Genomic DNA, 16,952 nt, shown 5'->3' on the forward strand with positions numbered 1-16,952 from the left:
CCAATGTTCACAGCAGCACTATTTACAATAGCCAAGACATGGAAACAACCTAAATATCTATTGACAGGTGACTGGATAAAGAAGTTGTAGTATATTTATACAATGGAATACTATTCAGCCATAAAAAATGACAACAAAATGCCATTTGCAGGAACATGGATGTCTCTGGAAAATATTATTCTAAGTGAAGTAAGACAGAAAGAGAAAGAAAATACCATATGATATCACTCATATGTGGAATCTAAAAAAAAAGACAAATGAACTTAAATATAAAACAGAAACAGACTCATAGACATAGAATACAGACTTATGGTTACCAGTGGGTAGAGGGGTGGGAAGGGATAGACTGGGAGTTCAATATTTGTAGATATTGACAGGTATATATAGAATAGATAAACAAGTTTGTACTGTATAGCACAGGAAAATATATTCAATATCTTGTAGTAGCTCATGGTGAAAAAGAATATGAAAATGAATATATGTAAATTCATGTATGACTGGAACATTGTGCTGTACACCAGAAATTGACACAATATTGTAAACTGACTATAACTCAATAAAAAAGAAAGAAAGAAAGAGAGAGAAAGAAATAGAGAAAAAGAGAAAGAAAGAGGGAAAGAAAGCTTATAACATCATATGCTGATCTGACAAGGATGTGGAATGATGGGAATGCTTAAAAACTGATTGTGGGAGTGAAAATTGACATGATCACTTTGGAAAACAGTTGGGAGTTGGTAGATGTACACACTCTACAACTTAGCAATCCCTCCCCTACGTATATGTATGACAGGCTCTCCCACACGTGCACAACACACAAATAAGCACGTTTGCAGTGCCATTTTTCATGATAGCCAAACACCAGAGACAAAGGAAGACCTACTACACTGCAATATATTCGTGGTCTACAGGTTTGAAACTACAGTGTAGAAACTGCATACATCCATGTGGTCAAGTCTCACAAAGGCGATGCTGGGTGAAAGAAACAAGACACAAAAGAATTCATTGAATATGATTTCCTTTTTGTAAAGTCTAAATACAGGCACAGGGATGTGCAACTAAGTGTTAATTACAAAGCAAGGCAATAAAGTGATGGCTATAAAGTCAAGGTGGTGTTGGCCTCTGGGAAAGGGGGTTGTAGCTAGGGGGTGTCCAGGGGGCTTCTGGTATTGAGCGGTGGTTATGCAGGTGTTGATTTACACATTTTTCTACATTTTTAATATATCTCACACAGCAAAACAAAATCAGATACCAGAGAAATGCCGAAATCCAGTTTGGAGTTGGGAATATGGAATGAGTGACTCTGAAGGAATTCTGGAAGATTGGCCCCAAAGAGAGACTTCTGGATGGTCACAAGTTTGGCTTCACTTCATCACCATTTATTCCAGCTGGAGACCTTTGAAAAGTGGTTGCTTTTAAGTAAAACTTGAATCCTTTGAAGAGTATCAATTCTCTCTTTTAAGTCTAATGTGTTCATCTTACGGACTGTTCTTCCTGATTGATCACAGTTCAGACCAGATCTGTTCCTTACATGAGTCTACGAAGACTTGAAGCAGCTATCCTGCCCAACTGCTCCTTATTTGCCTGGAGATCTTTCATCTTAAAAATTCAATCATCAGTACCAGAAACACAGGGGACCACATCCAATGCCTTTTGAGTAAGTAAAATACATACTGTGAGTCCAGGCATAAACTTCATGCATTTCCTTGTATACAATTATTTCTTGCTCTTATTTGAGCCTATTAACTCTATTTTAAATATACATCCAATAAGCTCAGACATCTGTTTCCAAGAATACATCAGCTTAGAAAGGTACCAGTGGCAGGGAACGGCTACTGGAGCCCGTGACAGCTAAGAAACTGACACGGTGTTAAGAAGACAGACGGAAAAGCATCTCAGCTCTCCTGGGCTTCTTGGGCGCATTTATTGCAAGCACAACGAGGCAATGTGAAATTAGAAATCGACTAGACCCTTTTTTAAAAATCAGGAATGTGTGCATAATAAATGATCATCATCAAATCTTTAGCAAACCTATTCATTCAAAAAAAAGTCAGTTTTATAGATATTTTCCTACAAAGAAGTCATTCTGCGAGAATCTAGTGATATTAATCTAAATTCAAGTCTCTAGGAGTATATGTGTTTGCACAGATAAAGACAGATAAACATACACACATACACGTACATGGATGAATACTGAAAACTAGCAATCTATATTGTGTGTGTGTGTGTGTCTGTGTGTGTGTGTGTGTGTGTGTGTGTGTTGGTTTGGGTCCCATTAAAGAATTCAGGATTCGGATGGAATTCACCCTGATAGCTGAACAATTATGGAACAGCTGCATCCTCAGAACAAAATGACCTTTTCATCAAGTTACAAAACATTAAAGGTTAAAGAATGTTTGAAAGGAAGTTAATACTTTTAAAACATTGGGGAAAGTGCCATCCTTTCAAAGACCTGACCAAAATGAGAGCAAAGTGCCCGACGGCCCGGATGATCCTTCCTGTGAGGAGGTGACATATTTGCACCGCCTGCTTCATTCAGAACTATGAATGAACCCACCTTCTCCGGAAATGAGAGGAGGCGGGCCTGGGAGCTGCAGAGCCCGGGAGCTCAGGCAAGAAACCCTTAACAGGCTGGCTCCTAATTGCGATGCTCAAGTCACACTGCTCCTTCTCTGGAGTAGCGAGTAGCGATGGCAAGGAGAGCAAATCAATGAGAGTGTCAGATTTTCCAGGCTTCTATTTTCCATCTGACCTGGACAGGTGCAAATTCCAGTCGCTACTAACAGGGAAAATAGAAATATCAGTGAGACTCGTCACTAAACCCCTTCCTTTAATTAGCTCCCAGAAAGGCCTGGAGAATCCACCTTGCTCACCCAGCAAATGCCCACTCTTCCCAAGAAGTCAGGAGCCCTGGGCCCTGTCCTGCCGTCTGCACCTCCCCTCTTCCTTCCTTCATGCCCGACTCCAAGCACCAGCTTGCATCCTCGGGTGCATCGAACCTCACCCTGATTATGAGCCTTTGCTTTCAGGGAGGTCTGACCTCGTGGGTGCGCTTCTCACAGTGGCTGAAATAAGCATCACCATTATTGGACAACCACTGAGTGCCAAGCTCTTCACCAAAGCACCAATATACAGCATCCCAGGGGAGCCTCACTAGACCTGGGAAGTTGGCTCTGCTGCGATTTGCCCGTGGGCAAACAGCTAGTAACACCATTCCTCTTCCAAATCCCCGTCTGACCCTGAAAGCTCCCGGCATGCAGCACAAGGAAACCGAGGACTTCAAAAGGCGTCCCCGACTTCCATCAGAGGCCCTCCCTGAGTCCGCTCCTCATTGTTTAAGATGGAGAAACCGGGCTTCATTTTAGAGATGAAGGAGACTAGGCTCAAAAGTGTGTGTGTGTGGTGGTGGTGGGGGGGGCAGTCTGCTGGAGGTCACTTGGTGCATGGTACCCACGTGTGCCCCGGCGCAGATTCGCTGCGGGCTTGGTCCTTCCGCGCCTGTGATGGGTACTTCTCATAATTGCCCTCCCTCATTCCTTCATGCACCCTGCATTGGATCGCCAGCCCTCTCCTTTCTCACCTTCCCTGTCTACCTTCTTGGATCTCAGCGTGCCCCAGATAGGGCCATCCTCCAGAGAGAGAGAGAGCAGCTGGCATTCCCGGACATTTGAGACGGGCATGACTCCTTGACAAATTTCCCTGTTGGAGGATGGCTCTGGCCCATTTTCAAGTCTCATTTTTCCTGGCCGTCAGGTGAGGCCTGAGAGGAGGAAGGAGGGTCTGTGGGTGGCTGGGGTGCTGAGGGGGCGCCTCCCAACCGGACTACATGGGTGCTCACTGCTTCTAAGGCTGGCAGGCCTTCTGGTGGGAGCCCTATCCCCAGGCATTCGGCTGGGATGCAAGATTCTCTCAAAAAGCAGGGAGGTCCCTGGTGTACCTGAAATTACCCTGTTTTCCCTGGGCAAGAGCCCCTTCTCTTCAGCCCAAACACTCCTTAATTCTTATGAATTAATCCCCCTAGTTGGGCAACATATTTTAAAGGCATTGATAACTATCTAGAAGGTGATGAAAAATCAAAATTCACGCTCTCTCAAATTTGTCTTCAGTACTTATCATTTTTCCTCCTATGAGTATTTATAAATGGTTAGCCAGCCTGGGTCCAGGCTCTGAGTGCACCCCCAACAGGTTCCCCCCGCCCCTCCGGATGAATGGGGCAGGGCAGGGTGGCTGAAGATGACTGACTTGAGCTGAGTGAGTCTCCAGAGAGTGGCCACGAGGGCCCTCTGCCCTGGAACTCAGACTTCCCCGCAGCCTGACCACCACCCTTTGGGAGGGAGCAGGGCTGGGGATCAATTACTCACTGGGGCAGTTGTTAGCTGGGACCAGACTCTAAGTCCTGTTGTGATAAAGAACAGTGTACTCATCACCCCACAGTAAAGACAATTGCATTTCTAAAGACTCTGTTTAAAAAATAAGTCTGCAGGGTCGTGGTGGGCCCCAGGGTACTTGGCACAGATGGGCCATGAGGGTGCGGAAGGGGACAGATGCTAAACACAGACAAGAGCTATCCACTGGTCCCTGATGGAAGCCAACCCAGTGGCCCAGGCATAGGCCTCCACTGAGTCCTGAGCCCCAGGCAGAGCCAGGCTAGGAGGCCAGCTCCCCTGGTGCTTGCAGAGACCCCACTTTCCTTAGAGGCCAGAGGTCAGCACTGTCACAGAGCCAGTTCCTTCTCTGCACCTTTGCACACTCGTTTATTTCCACACCCTACTGACCTGTACTGTACACACGTTCCTCCCTGCACGCCTCTGCACACTCACTGGAGCTCCTGCCTGCGGGTGCGAGCGCATCCTCCAGGACGTACTTCCCTACGGATGTTCTGCTGCTGCAGCCGGTTGTCAGTACACTGGCAGCGCCTGCGCAGGCTTTCCCCAGGGGCCAGGTGCTCGCAGCACCCGACCTAGCCCCGGCTCCCAGCCTCCTGGACCGCAAGGCCTGCGTCGGGGCACTCAATCCTCTGCTCTGAGAAAGCTGGATTTGTCTGCTCCAGATTTTCTATATTGGAGGGCTTTGAGGAAAGTGGTTAAGGCCTGGGGTGGGCAAGAGTCTTATCTTGAAGTTCTGTCAATGGAACACACACACTGTTTTAATGTAAATGCTAGGTTTGTTAGGGAAACCTAGAGAGGGGAGCTGGAGTGAAGGGGCTAGAGCTCTTCTTAAACCCCTCCTTGGCGTAACCACTTGCCTCTGCCATCCATCAACACGTCCAAGTGCAACACGCATACGGAGACTGCAGAGCGCCTCATCGTCTAGACCGGCCCTGAGAGCACGCCAGCCCACCACCTCACCACCCCAACTCCCCCATCTCATCCCTGGGGCGGGAGCAGCCGCCCCGCCGTCCCGCCTCTAGAGGGCGCTGCTGGAGAGGTGGTCCAGCCAGCTGCCGCCGCGGGCTCAAAGGGGGCGCCCCAGGGACTCCACCCCTAACCCCTGGCCTAATTTGAATATTTCATTGGCTGCCGCCAGTCTGGTCAATTTATCATGCAAATGTGGGTGCCCTCCGCGCCGGAGAGGAGCCACCGCCCGCGCAGGAGAGCGGCGCCCGATTGGTGGCAGAGACAGCTGCATTTGTAATATTTTTCTTTGGGCATTAGAGTCATTTACCAATGCCATTGCCGCAACTCGAGGCACTGAATCACAAGCCACTTAAAGGTTTTTATTGGCAGCTTTGAAACTTCTTAACATGTTCTTTTATTTTAAACCAAGTGTCAACCTATTTCTGACCTCCCTCTTCCCCCCACCTAAAAAGCTGCAGCAGCTACAAACTACTTTGTTCCCTTGCGATCTGTGCACCGGGTGGCTGCCCCTGCCTTGTCACAGGAGGAGGACTCGCTCTCTTTGGGGTGAGCACTTGGTAGAACTGAAATAAATAATCTTTGAGAATTCTTAGTGGGGCGGAGAACTGACAGAATAGAAAAGACAAAAAGGAAGTAGAGAGTAAGACCTGGAAGTGGAAGAAGGATGAAGGAAATGTGGGAAGGAGAAATGGCAGAAAGACGAAGACGGAAAGAAAAATTCAGAGCTGCTCTGCGGAGGAGGAAATTCTTGGAGTTATTGAAGCTAGTGAGATAAGAGACTATCTGTATACAAAGAATTTGAACCTGCTGGCCACCGTGTCCCAAAGAATTCTGGCTCTGCTATTCCGGAAATACAAGTGATATGCACCAAGTTTCAAGAAATGAAAATGAGAAAGAACGAGGCCCCAGCTCAGAGTCCCTCTCTTGCTCCTGCCCTACTGAGAATTGAGCTCCGTCTTGGTTTTTCCCCGTTTGGAAATTCAGCGACAAACACAAAACCATAATATATAAGACAGATAAAAAGAACGATATAGGAGAAGAGAAAGGGGAAACGAAATACTTCCTTGTCCTGCAAATTCCCTAGCTAGTTAATGAAGTCACTAGGCTTGCAACGCTGGGCTGTCTGGTCTGAGAAGACCCGGTGGTTTGATTTCTGAGACCTCCTGCTCTCCATGGTTCCTGCATTGGAGGAGCCTGAGCTCAGCCTAGCATCTGGCTGCCCACGCAGTAATTCACATACACGATTCTGACCGCGGAATTTGCATCCTCACGGGAAGAGATGGGCACCTCCGCTTTCCAGCTAGCGAAGAGCTGCTCGCTTCCAGCCAGGGGCGAGCCCACCGCGGCTGCAGCTGTCTCGAGTGCAGTTTCCTTCCTTCCTTCCTTCCTTCCTTCCTGCCTGCCTTCCTTCCTTCCTCCCTCCCTTCCTTCTTTCCTATTTTTCTTTCTTTAGCTTTGCCTAAATGGTTTGCAAAAATCCAAAGGTGGGGGGGGGGGCACACCACGCTGTAGCGAGCAATTCTGGAAATTCCCCGCACAAATCAGGTCGATGTGTGGGATTTGACTAAAGGGCATTTCGCTAGTAATTGTGCCCTCCAAGCTGGACTTGATGTACTTCAGTCCTTCTTAGACCGAAACACAAAGTTTCTATTTTCTTTAATCTTGGGTTTCCTAAGAAAGTTTTTTTGGAAGTTCCGTGAAAGATTGGGCTTGAAAGAGAACTACGCAAGAAAGGGGAGTAGAGTCTAAGCTGGGCTCCCCAAATCTGCAAATTTGAGACTGAGAGCACAGAACCTGGGGGTGGTGGGGAAGGAGAATCCCCAGCTGGTCTTGGAAACCCCAGAAAGTAGTCTCTACCCATCACCCAAGTAGGAAATAGGTATGTAGGTAGACCAGTTCCCGTTGGATAACTCTGTTCCTTCCCTCCCTGTTAAGTGCATAGTTTTTAATTTTTGTTTTCAAAGACGTTTATAACTAGCTGGAAATCTTGAGTTGGGGGGAAAAAAAAAAAAAAGAACAAGGCATCAATGAGGACCTGCCGAGCCCTAGCTTTCTAGGGGGCTTGACTAGATCAGTTTCCATCCAAAGTTCAGGAAGCCTCAGTCTTGCCTAGGAGTTCAAGGGCCGCCGGGCCCGCCTTGCTCTGCCCCGCCCCTGCAGACAGCCGGCCTCTGGGCTGGCTCAGGAAGATCAAAGGTCCTTTTGCCTTTGAGTCCTGTGGTCCTGGTGGGATTGGCAGACCTGCAGGGAGCACAGTTGGTAAAGCTGGGCTACTCCTCTGTGCCAGAGCTACAAGAAATTTACAAAGTAGGAAGCCACCACCCGAGGGGGAGGGTTGGGAGTGTGTGTACCCGAGTGTGTTGGGTGGGGGTGGAGAGGGTGGGTTTCATATTCTCAGCACTAGTTCTTGACCTTGGGACGGGAAAAGCCTCCTCCTTTCTTCGAGGATTGCCTTGCCCCGCCCCCAGCTCACATCCAGGCGCGCCTCATGCAGATCCCCCGAGGTCCCACAGAAGTAGCATTAATATACCGCTCCGATTTTCGAAGGTTTATTTCACGTCAAAACTGTAAAAGTTCTTGGGAGAATTTACAGGCAAAACATCTGGTTCGTTAAAACAAAGCTACCGGAAAAAGAGAAACAAACTTCGCCGCTGTGTAAGTGCACTTTCAGCAAACAGTTTACCGCCTAGCTGGGGCCTGGCCCCAAAGTCCAAATCCTTCGCGGGTTGGCAGGCGCTATGGTCCCGGACCCAATTCCTAGCTGAGATGTGCAGGTGGCGGCAGTCCGCTTCCCTGCCCTCCTGCCTGGCCCAGATTACAGTGTGAGGAGTGTGAAAGGGGCCAGACCAGAGCGCAAGCGTACCAGGCAGCGCAGGCCAGAGAGCACTTGGCGCCGCCTCTCCTGGCACTGCTGGGCAGGCACTGGGTTCCCCAAAGGCCCACCGCCGAGCCAGATGCTCTCATACCTTGAAATGGGGTGCAGGCTCCGGGAACGTACCCTCTCCCTCCAGGCGGCCCGCGCCTCCCTCAGCGCACGGAGAACCCCTCTCCAAGGTCTAGCCTTAGGGCCCTGCTCCTGGGCCCTCCAGCCTACCCTGGCTGGCTACCCTGCCTGGATAGGCAGCTTCGAGAATGCCTTCTTTCTGGAAACCTTTTCCCTCCTGGTCATCCCAAGTAAGGACACACTTCATTCAGCCTGGCTTGGGTCCGGCGGGCTGTCACCCAGTACCCCTCAATCGCACCTTGAATACAACCTCGGCTGCCTCCCGGCGGTGGCCCGCCTGTTCCTTCCCTGCATGAAGTTCCTGACTCCCTTGCGCTGAGGCCAGAATCCCAGCTCCTCCACTGCACACTTGTTTCAGCCACGCCCGCATACTCCCCCGACTCCAACTCGCCTGGGTGGGGCTGGGGTTAGCCAAGGGCAGGAATGCCCCCGGGGTGGGACAGACCCACGCAAGTAGGCCCAGGCACCGAGGCCTGGGGCTACTTGAGTTCCGAAAGCTGGAGTCGGGTTTCTAACCCCTGACCTGAAGAAGAGGCGTTTGGCAGCCTTTGTACTGAACAGGGCTCAGCGCCCCACTGCGGAGGAGGAACGGGGTTCAACTGGGCCCCAGGCGCAATCTTGGGGGTCAGGAGTTGTCTTCATGGCGCCTGGAAATTTTCTGGGCTCTTACCCGGCTGAGTCACTTGACCTCAAAAGCAGTTTGCCACCGGACGTTTCGCTGTCGCCCCACGGTCCCCCAGCCCAGTCCTTTTATTTTTAGAGGTTTAAAAATTATTCCCAGAAACGCAGCACCTCTTAGAGGTGACAGCATCTAACTGGCCTAGGGGGTTACTTTTTGCGTGACTCACGGGGCCAAGAAGTTACCAGGTGTTTGTGCGGGGCGGAAGCCTGTAGTCGCTTTTCAAAGGAATGGTCTCTTTAACTCGTCAGAATGGGGTACAAAGACTACACAGTGCGTCTTCTACAGAATTCTAGCTCCATGGCCAGGCTCGGGCTTTTCTGCCTCTAGTCTAGCGTGAAAACGGTTTGGCGGCGGGATGTGGTGCGCGAAGCCCGCACCCGAAAGCGCGGTCCATCCTTCCCGCAGGAAGGAGCCCCAGTGAGCGCCGCCGCGGCCATCTCTGGCCTCTGGAGCAGCGGGCGCAGACCTGGGCACTCGCCAGGGAAGCGGTTCCTGTATCCCTTTGAACTTGCAAATCGCGGAACGAATAGACGCACAGGTTTTGACCAGCTTGGGTAGTCCACTGAGGGGCAGAACTTACCAGGCACCCAGACAGAAATATTTACAGCAGGAATAAAGTCAGGTAAAATATCCAGGTACAGCCGTCCCGCAGATGTCCCTATGTGAGCTCTTCCCCTGAAGTTCTTCGGAGGACAAGAAAGGCCCTTTGGCACGGCCAGACTGGTCTTATGATTGGGGACATATGTGAAGATGTCTGTCTTCCGTACATTATGTGTGTTGGGGGGTGGGTAGGGGGACGGTAAGGAAAAGAAAGAAACAAAAGCAGGGGAACATGCCACCACCGCCGTCGCCGCCGCTGGGGTCAGCGCTCTGGGAGAATGGCCGAACTCCCTGCAAAGCACTGGCTTCTCCAACGTATGGCCCTGCCCTCTCTCTTTGTAAATAACATGTGAATTACAGACTTAGTGCCACACAGACACTATTTCTCCCTAAATCGACCCCTTATTCTCCCTGGGATCCGAATTTTCTTCCCTCCCCACGCTCCTTACTGTCAGGCCATGTCATGAAGCAGCCTAGTAAAGTTTTAGCTTTAGTCCTTCTGGCTAAGACCTGCCTGGCAACATCGACAGCCTCACTCAGCCCAGCTGAAGCGGGTTTAAGCCAAGGCATTCAGGTAGCTTCCGGGTCTATACTGTGCTTGCTGCGGATTTGGGAAGCCTCGCCCCTTTCTTTCTTATGCCACACCCAGTCCACAGAAAAGGGGCAGAGAGCACGTGGTGGAATGCAAGGGCTAGGCTGACACTGTCCCCTGCATCTGTCCCATCCCAAGAATGGCCTGCAAAACTAGTCTTGTTTAGAAGTTCCAAAATTAAAGGAAGTGCGTGTGGCTAAAAACCCAAAGAGATCAGGGTTCCAGGCTGTGCCAAGGCAGGCTGGAACCCTGTTTGCCTTTCGGGGCAAGGCAGCGCGGTCACAGTACGCACTCCGCATAGCCCGTGTTGTGCGTGACGGGCTGTAGCCGCGATGTGCAGCTCATTGACACTGATGGATGCGCCAATGGTTGGACGGACAGATGTTGGGGCGGATCGCACTGCGCGCAGCGCCTGAGCGGGGGAGGGCGAGGCAGAGATCGGGCGGTGGCTGCCCGCCGCGCAGAGACCCATGCTCAGGCCGCGGCCGGCAGGGGGAGGGGGCGGAGGGAACTGAGGTTTGGAGAGCAGCTCTAGGAAGGAAAGGAGGAGGGGGAAACGCTAGCCAGGGCAAAACTCTCAAGCCTTCAGTGTGCAGCGCCCAGCGCTGTGCACTCGCCACAACCGGCGCGCCTAAATGGGCGCTCGGCGCGTGTAAGGTGAATCAGGAGCAGGCAGGAGCTGACCTCCCGCGGCGCCTATCCTCCTTCAGACCAGAAGTGCTCCGTGCCGCTACTAGAATCGTAGAATCCTGAGGCCGCAGGCGGCGTCTGCCAACTCACCGTTTCCTCGTTCGCAAGAAGCGTTTCACTACCCACAGCCGGGTCTCCCGGGCCTGGAGGGGCAGTCGCTCCGGCCTATGCGGCTGCAGGCACCAACTGCACACGGCGGCCCCCACCCCCGACTCCGCCGCACAAGGCCAGCCCCGGAGCCTAGCCGCAGCCCGATTCCAACTCCCCGCAACCGCCCGGGGTCCGCATCCCGCAATTCCGAGCGCTCCTGCGCGCACCAAGGCGCAGGAGGCGGCTTTATAGCCCGGGAGGACGGCGGCCGCACATCTGCATTCAGGGAGGCGTCTGGACCCAGCCCAAGCCCGCAGGCTGGGGGCGAGCGGAGACTTTTGATCTTACCGTCAGGGTGAGATCACGGTCTCCTGGTCTAAAAGAAAAGAAAGCATGCCTGTGAACTTTTAAAACAAACTTGCAAAAACAATCACAAAGAAAAAATAAAGAGAAGAGGGGCCAGAAGAAGAGGGAGAAAAAGACTAAAAAAGAAACGTAAGAAAAAAAAAAAAAAGGAAGGAAGAAGGCCAGGGTTTGCAGCTCCAGGAGCGCTCGGGCAGCCAGTCCCAGGGCGCGGGGCTCCGGCCCTCCCCGGGACTATCAGACGCGGGGCCCAAGGGACTCTCTGGGCCCCAGCGGCGCTCCCAGGAAGAGCGCTGCCTCGGGGACCGTGGGCCTGGCGGTCACCCCCGCGCCCCCGCCACCTCCGCCCGGCTGCGCCCGGAGCCAGCCCCGCCGCGGCCGCCCCATTCCCGGCCCAAGAGCTGGCCCAGGGAGACGCAATCGAGCCCGCAGCGCATCGATGCGCCGCCGCCCGCGCCGCTCCGGCTCCGGCTCCAGCTCAACCGCCGCTGCCCGGGGGTCGTCCCAATGAGCTCCAGCCCACCCGCGCCCTCGCGGCAGCCCGTAAGTGAACCCGAGTCGCCCCGCCGCCAACGCAGCCCTGCCAGCTCCTCTCCACCGCCCGCCGGCCCGGCCCGCGAGAAGCCTCCGCGACTCCTATCACCCAATCAATAATCAATTCTTTTTGCTCAGTACTGCCGGCAGGCGAGGCTCTGGGCGCGGTGGCCCTTCTCCGGGCGCCCCGAGGCGGGGGATGGGCTTGGGAGTCCGAGTTCCTGCCCCCACTCCCGTCCCGCCCTCGGATCTGCCTGCGCTTGTGGTGGGGGGCGCGGCCCGGGGCCTAGGGGGCGAGGGGCGGGGTGGAGGTACAGTGATCTTCCCAGTCTGGAGAGGAAACTTAGAGGCACCCCCTCCCACGCCGACCCCCGGTACCGGCCCGGGAAAGTTTGCCCGGGAAAAAAAAAATTGGGGGAAGTGGTGGCGGCAGTTCCCGGGGGAGGAGCCCGGGTGGCGTGGGGTCTGAGAGCAGCCCCCACCCACTCCGGCCCGCGCCCGCCTCCTCCCCCGAGGGCGCCGGCGCCCGCCCGCGGGCCCAGGCCCGGGGTCCGAGCTGGGGACTTTGGACGCGGCGGGTGGAGGGGAGTGCAGCTCGGGCGGGGCAGCTGGGGGCGGCCAGGGGGCGAGGCGAGGTGGGGAACAGGGGCGGGCCGAAGTAGCTAGTGCCCCGGGACGGGCTCGGCCCGGCAGGCGCCGAGTCCCTGCGTGCGCGCACCGGGCGGAGGCGGAGAGGCGGCACCCCCTCCCCGGACTGGGCGGGGGTCCTAGACAGGCCCAGGGCCGGGAGCGGGGGCGCGGCGCCCCCGCGGGCGGGCGAGTGACACGATCATCTCCTTTTCCTTTAAGCTTGCCTGTTGCCGACGCCGCCGCTCCAGCCGCGCCGCGGGCAGAAGACTGGACCGCTGAGCCCCGGGCCGCGGCGGCGGCGGCTGAACGCCCCCCCGATGCCGTGACCCCCTGTCCGGGGCGGGGGCCGGGGTTTCACCCGCCGGGGCCGCTCCCGCGCTCCTCCTCCCACCCCTCTGCCCGCCTTCTCCCCCTCTCCCCGCCCCCCGGCCCCGAACCCCGCGCACCTCGTCTGGGGACGGGGCGGGGGGGGGGGCAGGGCCGCCGCTCCTCCCCGCCCCCTCCTCCTCCGGCCTCTGGAGCGATTTGTCAAACTTCCCATTCCGCCGGCAGCGCGGTCCTCCTCCTCCTCCTCCTTCACCACCTCCTCCTCCTCTGCCTCCTCCTCCCCCCGCGCTCCTCCCTCCCCGCGCCTCCCTCGCCCGCCCTCCTTCTTCCCTCCGCACGTTCGGGGATCGCGGCGGAGCGCGGAGCGGGGGGGACGCGGAGAGCCGGGGCGCAGCAGCATCCTGCGGGCGGCCGCTCTCCGGGGGGGAGGCTGAGAGCCGGCCCGCCTCGCCCCCCCGCGGGCCCGCCGCCCCTCCCTCCCTCTCCTCAGCCCGGCAGCGGCGGCGGCGGCGGCAGTGGCAGTCGCCGGAGAAGCATCATGCCGAGGAGGAAGCAGCAGGCGCCCCGGCGCGCAGCAGGTACGAGCCGCTTCCCCTTCCTCCTCTCCTCCGCCTCCTCTTCCTCTCCTCGCCCCGCGTCTCCAGCCGGCGGCGACCCCGCTCCTCGCCCCGCTCTCGCCCCTTTCGCTCTGGCCGCTCAGAGTAACTCCGGGGCGCCGGGCTCGCTCGCCGCTCTCCTGTCTGGTGCGTGTGCCCGCCTCGCGGACCGGCGCCCCCCGGACGCCCCGCTGCGTTCTGCCCCCCCCTTCCCTCTCGCACCCACTTGGGGCACCGCGCTCACTCGCGGCGAACTGCGCTGGGCTGGGTCCCTGCCTCCTCCTCAGCTCTCTGGCCGCGGAGGGGCTGTGAAGGAGCCTTCTTCTGTCTGTTTTCTGTGGGGGGCGGGCGGGGTCACCTGAGTTCCCCGGGACACCTTCCGTGTCCTCCCGCCGGCCGGCGGGGGACTGCCCGGTGTCTGCCGAGCGAAAGAGAGGGAGCGAGTGAGCGAGCGGGTCCCTTCGGCCACCTTACTGCTAATCCGATTGATTCTTCATTTATTGGGCCCAAAATCCGGCACAGCGGTGGAAACCAGAGCGCACTGGGTCTGGGTATTGTCAGATGACTGTCAAGTCGTTGTTAGATGCTGGCGTTCCCTTTACCCTGGTTTGTTTTCCGTCACCCCAACCCCCTCCTTCCACTGCTTCTCCCATCCTCATCTCCTCATAGTACTTAGTTCTGGGACATGTTAGCGTACTTCTCCCCTTTTCTTTTTTTTTTTCTTTTTGCCAGGAGTGTCAACTTCTGTTAAGACTGAGCTGATTCTTTTTTCCTTTTTTTTTCTTTTCTGGAAAAAAGCATCATTGAAAACAAAACAAAACCCACACACATAACATTATTTTGCAATAATGTCAGCTGGGGGCATGTTGCCTGGAAGAAGGGTTTCTGGCCCTTTGCCACCCTTGATTTGATGACTGATTGATCGCCCGTCATGCTGCTGCCTTTGATCTATTCATTCCCAATAAACATCAATAAATCATTCGAAATGGTGAGGCCAAGCTCTGTGACGTCATTAGGGCCCTGTCAGTGCAACTTCTGGGATTTGGGGCGGATTGCTGAGAGGACCACATATGGACGTGATGTATTTTGATATGAGTAACACTCAGATGTGCAGAGGTTCAGATGCTGCCTGAGCGGGAGGGTTAAGTGGAGGTTCATTTCTTTCTTTTTCTTCTTTTCTTTCTTTCTTTTCCGTTCTTTTCTTTTGGTAGAAGATAGGAGGGCAGAGAGATGGGTCAGGGCACTGGCTGATATACCCTTCTTGGATGAAGGCATAGTACCCATGCTGTCCTTGAGTGTCTGCGGTAACAGTGGGGGTGATGGTGGTGGTCATTTCCATCATGTCAGCCGTCACTGCCAGTGGAGCTCGCACACTGGCTGCACTGAACTTGAGTCTTCTTACACAGGGTCACAGAGAGGGAACGCTATTCTTTCTTCTCCCAGAAATGCACTGGCCTGTTAATGTCCTAAGAAAATCTTGGAAGAAAACAGACTTGATTTGGGGCATGTATTGCAGATTTTGCTCTCTGTCCTCAGTGTTACCTAAATTTAGAAAGTTTGAAAATCCCAGTAGTGGTTTAGAGAGGGTGCCATCTCTCAAGTCACCTCCAGGCTGGTGCTTTTTGCCCATCCCACTTTCTACTTGAAATTCCAAGCTCAAGCCATGAGCTTATCTACCCAAAATAAACTCTAAAAGTTTGGAGGACTCCTTCACAAAGTTGGGCAGTAGGAGTGTCTTGGGCTGCTTCCAGTCTTTGAAATTTTTTCTTTCCTTTTTGGATGCACATTTTAAGGTATCTTTGTGCCTCAATCAAATGAACCATATGTGATTACATCTTTACATTTGGTTTAGAACTCTCTCCGCCGTTGCTTCATCTTTTCTCTTCCACCATGCCAACCTGGGACTCTTATTTGATAACTTTCTGCTAAAAATATTAGAGAAGGAGGATATGTACTGTTGGTTTTATTTTATTTTATTTTATTTTAAAGGTAACCTGTTCCCTAACCCTTTGCACCTTTTAAAAAGCCAGCCAGGAAATCTCAGGTCAGCTAAGAAATATTCATTATATAAAAACTTGACTGCACGACTAATAGGAGATGGAAGAATGGTTTTGCTCTATCAAAATGACCCGTCAAAACGACTTTGTTTCATATTTGATTTAATTGTCTCTCTTCTGACAGGCACATTCATCAATAGCTTAATGGTCAATCAGAAGTTGGCAGCATGAGTGCTTGCTTTCTTTCCCATAGCCTGGTTTTGGATTTACTTTATCAGAATGCCTCTGCCTAATGGACGTGTAGAGGAGGGGGTGGAGAATGTCTAAAGGGCTACTTATTTAAGGAGAGTGGAGGCATAAAAAAAACCCTCCACACTGAGGCTGGCGATAAGTCTGCAGAAGCCAATAAGTGGGCCGTGTGAGTTTGTTTGTTTGGATGGACAAGAAACTTGCCATTTTTTCCTTTTTTTCAGTTCTCACAGCTGCAAGTTATAAGGTTCATGCTTGCATTTGTGGCATACTGGGCGTGATGACAAATTGATTGCTTTGTACTGATAGAGCGAGAGAGTGGGAAAAAGAAAGATGTCTGCTGATTGGTAACTGGAAATCCAGTCCCCAGCAACCTTGAGAATACTTGAGAATTTTTTTTTTCCCCTGCAAACTGAAAGGTCCGCTCAGCCATAAAAAAAGAAAAGTTGTTTTGCCAGCTTCATTAGTGTTCACCTAATTAGCTGTAAACCTGATGGATTCCTGACAGCTTTAATGATTGGAGATGACAAGCCCGACGCAGTGTCATCCAGCAGAATTAGGTTTGCAGCTAGTTTGATGTAATCAAGTTGATATTACACAGTCCTGGCTGCCTTTAGTTGTGCATTAACTCAATTTTCTGCTGCAGGTGACAAATGGGCTTTGGTACCTGGATAATCATGTCATAGGAATTAGGGCCCTTTTAATGGTCTGGGGTAGAATAACAACCACAAAGGACTGAGCGCTGGGGAGAGCGTGCAGACGTGGCCCACAGGTGCACAGAGTTTTTCTGTCTAAGCCAAATGGAGCACTGCTCTCCAGAAGGCCAAAGCAGGCTCCAAGAATCCCTGAAAAGACATATTTCTGTACTTTAGGATTTTTCTCTGTTTCACAGAAATTACGCGTGCCTTAGTGCCTTTTCTCAAAGGGAAGAGAGAAATTTCTTTACCTGCTGAAGAGGAACACAGGCAGGACTTTCCTTTCTCCAGGCGGGCAGTTTCAAAGGGCTATCTGTCCATTTGTGCCGGATAGACGTTGTTACCCGGAGAAGCCAAGAGGAGCGGGGTTACAGAGGCCAGGGTCCTTCAGGCAAAAAACCATTACCCCTTGCTTCAAATACAGAAATACAACCCTCTCTTCTATGTAGCGTTTGGTTTTACAAAAGTCTTTTTTGGAAAATGCTAGAAAAGAAATTCGAGCAGTACTTAAGAGCAGATAACGTTTTCTTCATTCACATTCATCTCCTG

General features: G+C 53.1%; 1 protein-coding gene and 1 long non-coding RNA gene across 3 annotated transcripts in view; one reads left to right on the forward strand and one right to left on the reverse strand.

Annotated features, from left to right (window-relative positions):
• Positions 1–549: 549 nt before the first annotated feature.
• LOC116665718 lies at positions 550–5,115 on the reverse strand. Of its 2 annotated transcripts, XR_004322367.1 has the most exons (4): positions 4,773–5,115; positions 3,578–3,757; positions 2,555–2,776; positions 550–1,647 (listed from the first exon to the last, which is right to left on the reverse strand). It is a non-coding gene; the product is annotated as an uncharacterized LOC116665718 (long non-coding RNA). The 2 variants fall into 2 exon arrangements; XR_004322366.1 differs by having other exon boundaries at positions 3,578–5,115.
• Positions 5,116–10,608: 5,493 nt separating this feature from the next.
• The window catches only part of TSHZ3 (teashirt zinc finger homeobox 3), a 73,543-nt gene continuing 67,199 nt past the window's right edge, over positions 10,609–16,952 (forward strand). The window contains exons 1-2 of the mRNA XM_032486221.1: positions 10,609–11,918; positions 12,759–13,444. Of these exons, the coding sequence (XP_032342112.1) occupies positions 13,405–13,444 (40 nt within the window). The 5' untranslated portion in view covers positions 10,609–11,918; positions 12,759–13,404. The remainder of the gene's footprint in view (positions 11,919–12,758; positions 13,445–16,952) is intronic.

The sequence above is a fragment of the Camelus ferus genome, chromosome 9 (assembly GCF_009834535.1).
Source record: "Camelus ferus isolate YT-003-E chromosome 9, BCGSAC_Cfer_1.0, whole genome shotgun sequence".
Lineage (NCBI taxonomy): Eukaryota > Metazoa > Chordata > Mammalia > Artiodactyla > Camelidae > Camelus > Camelus ferus.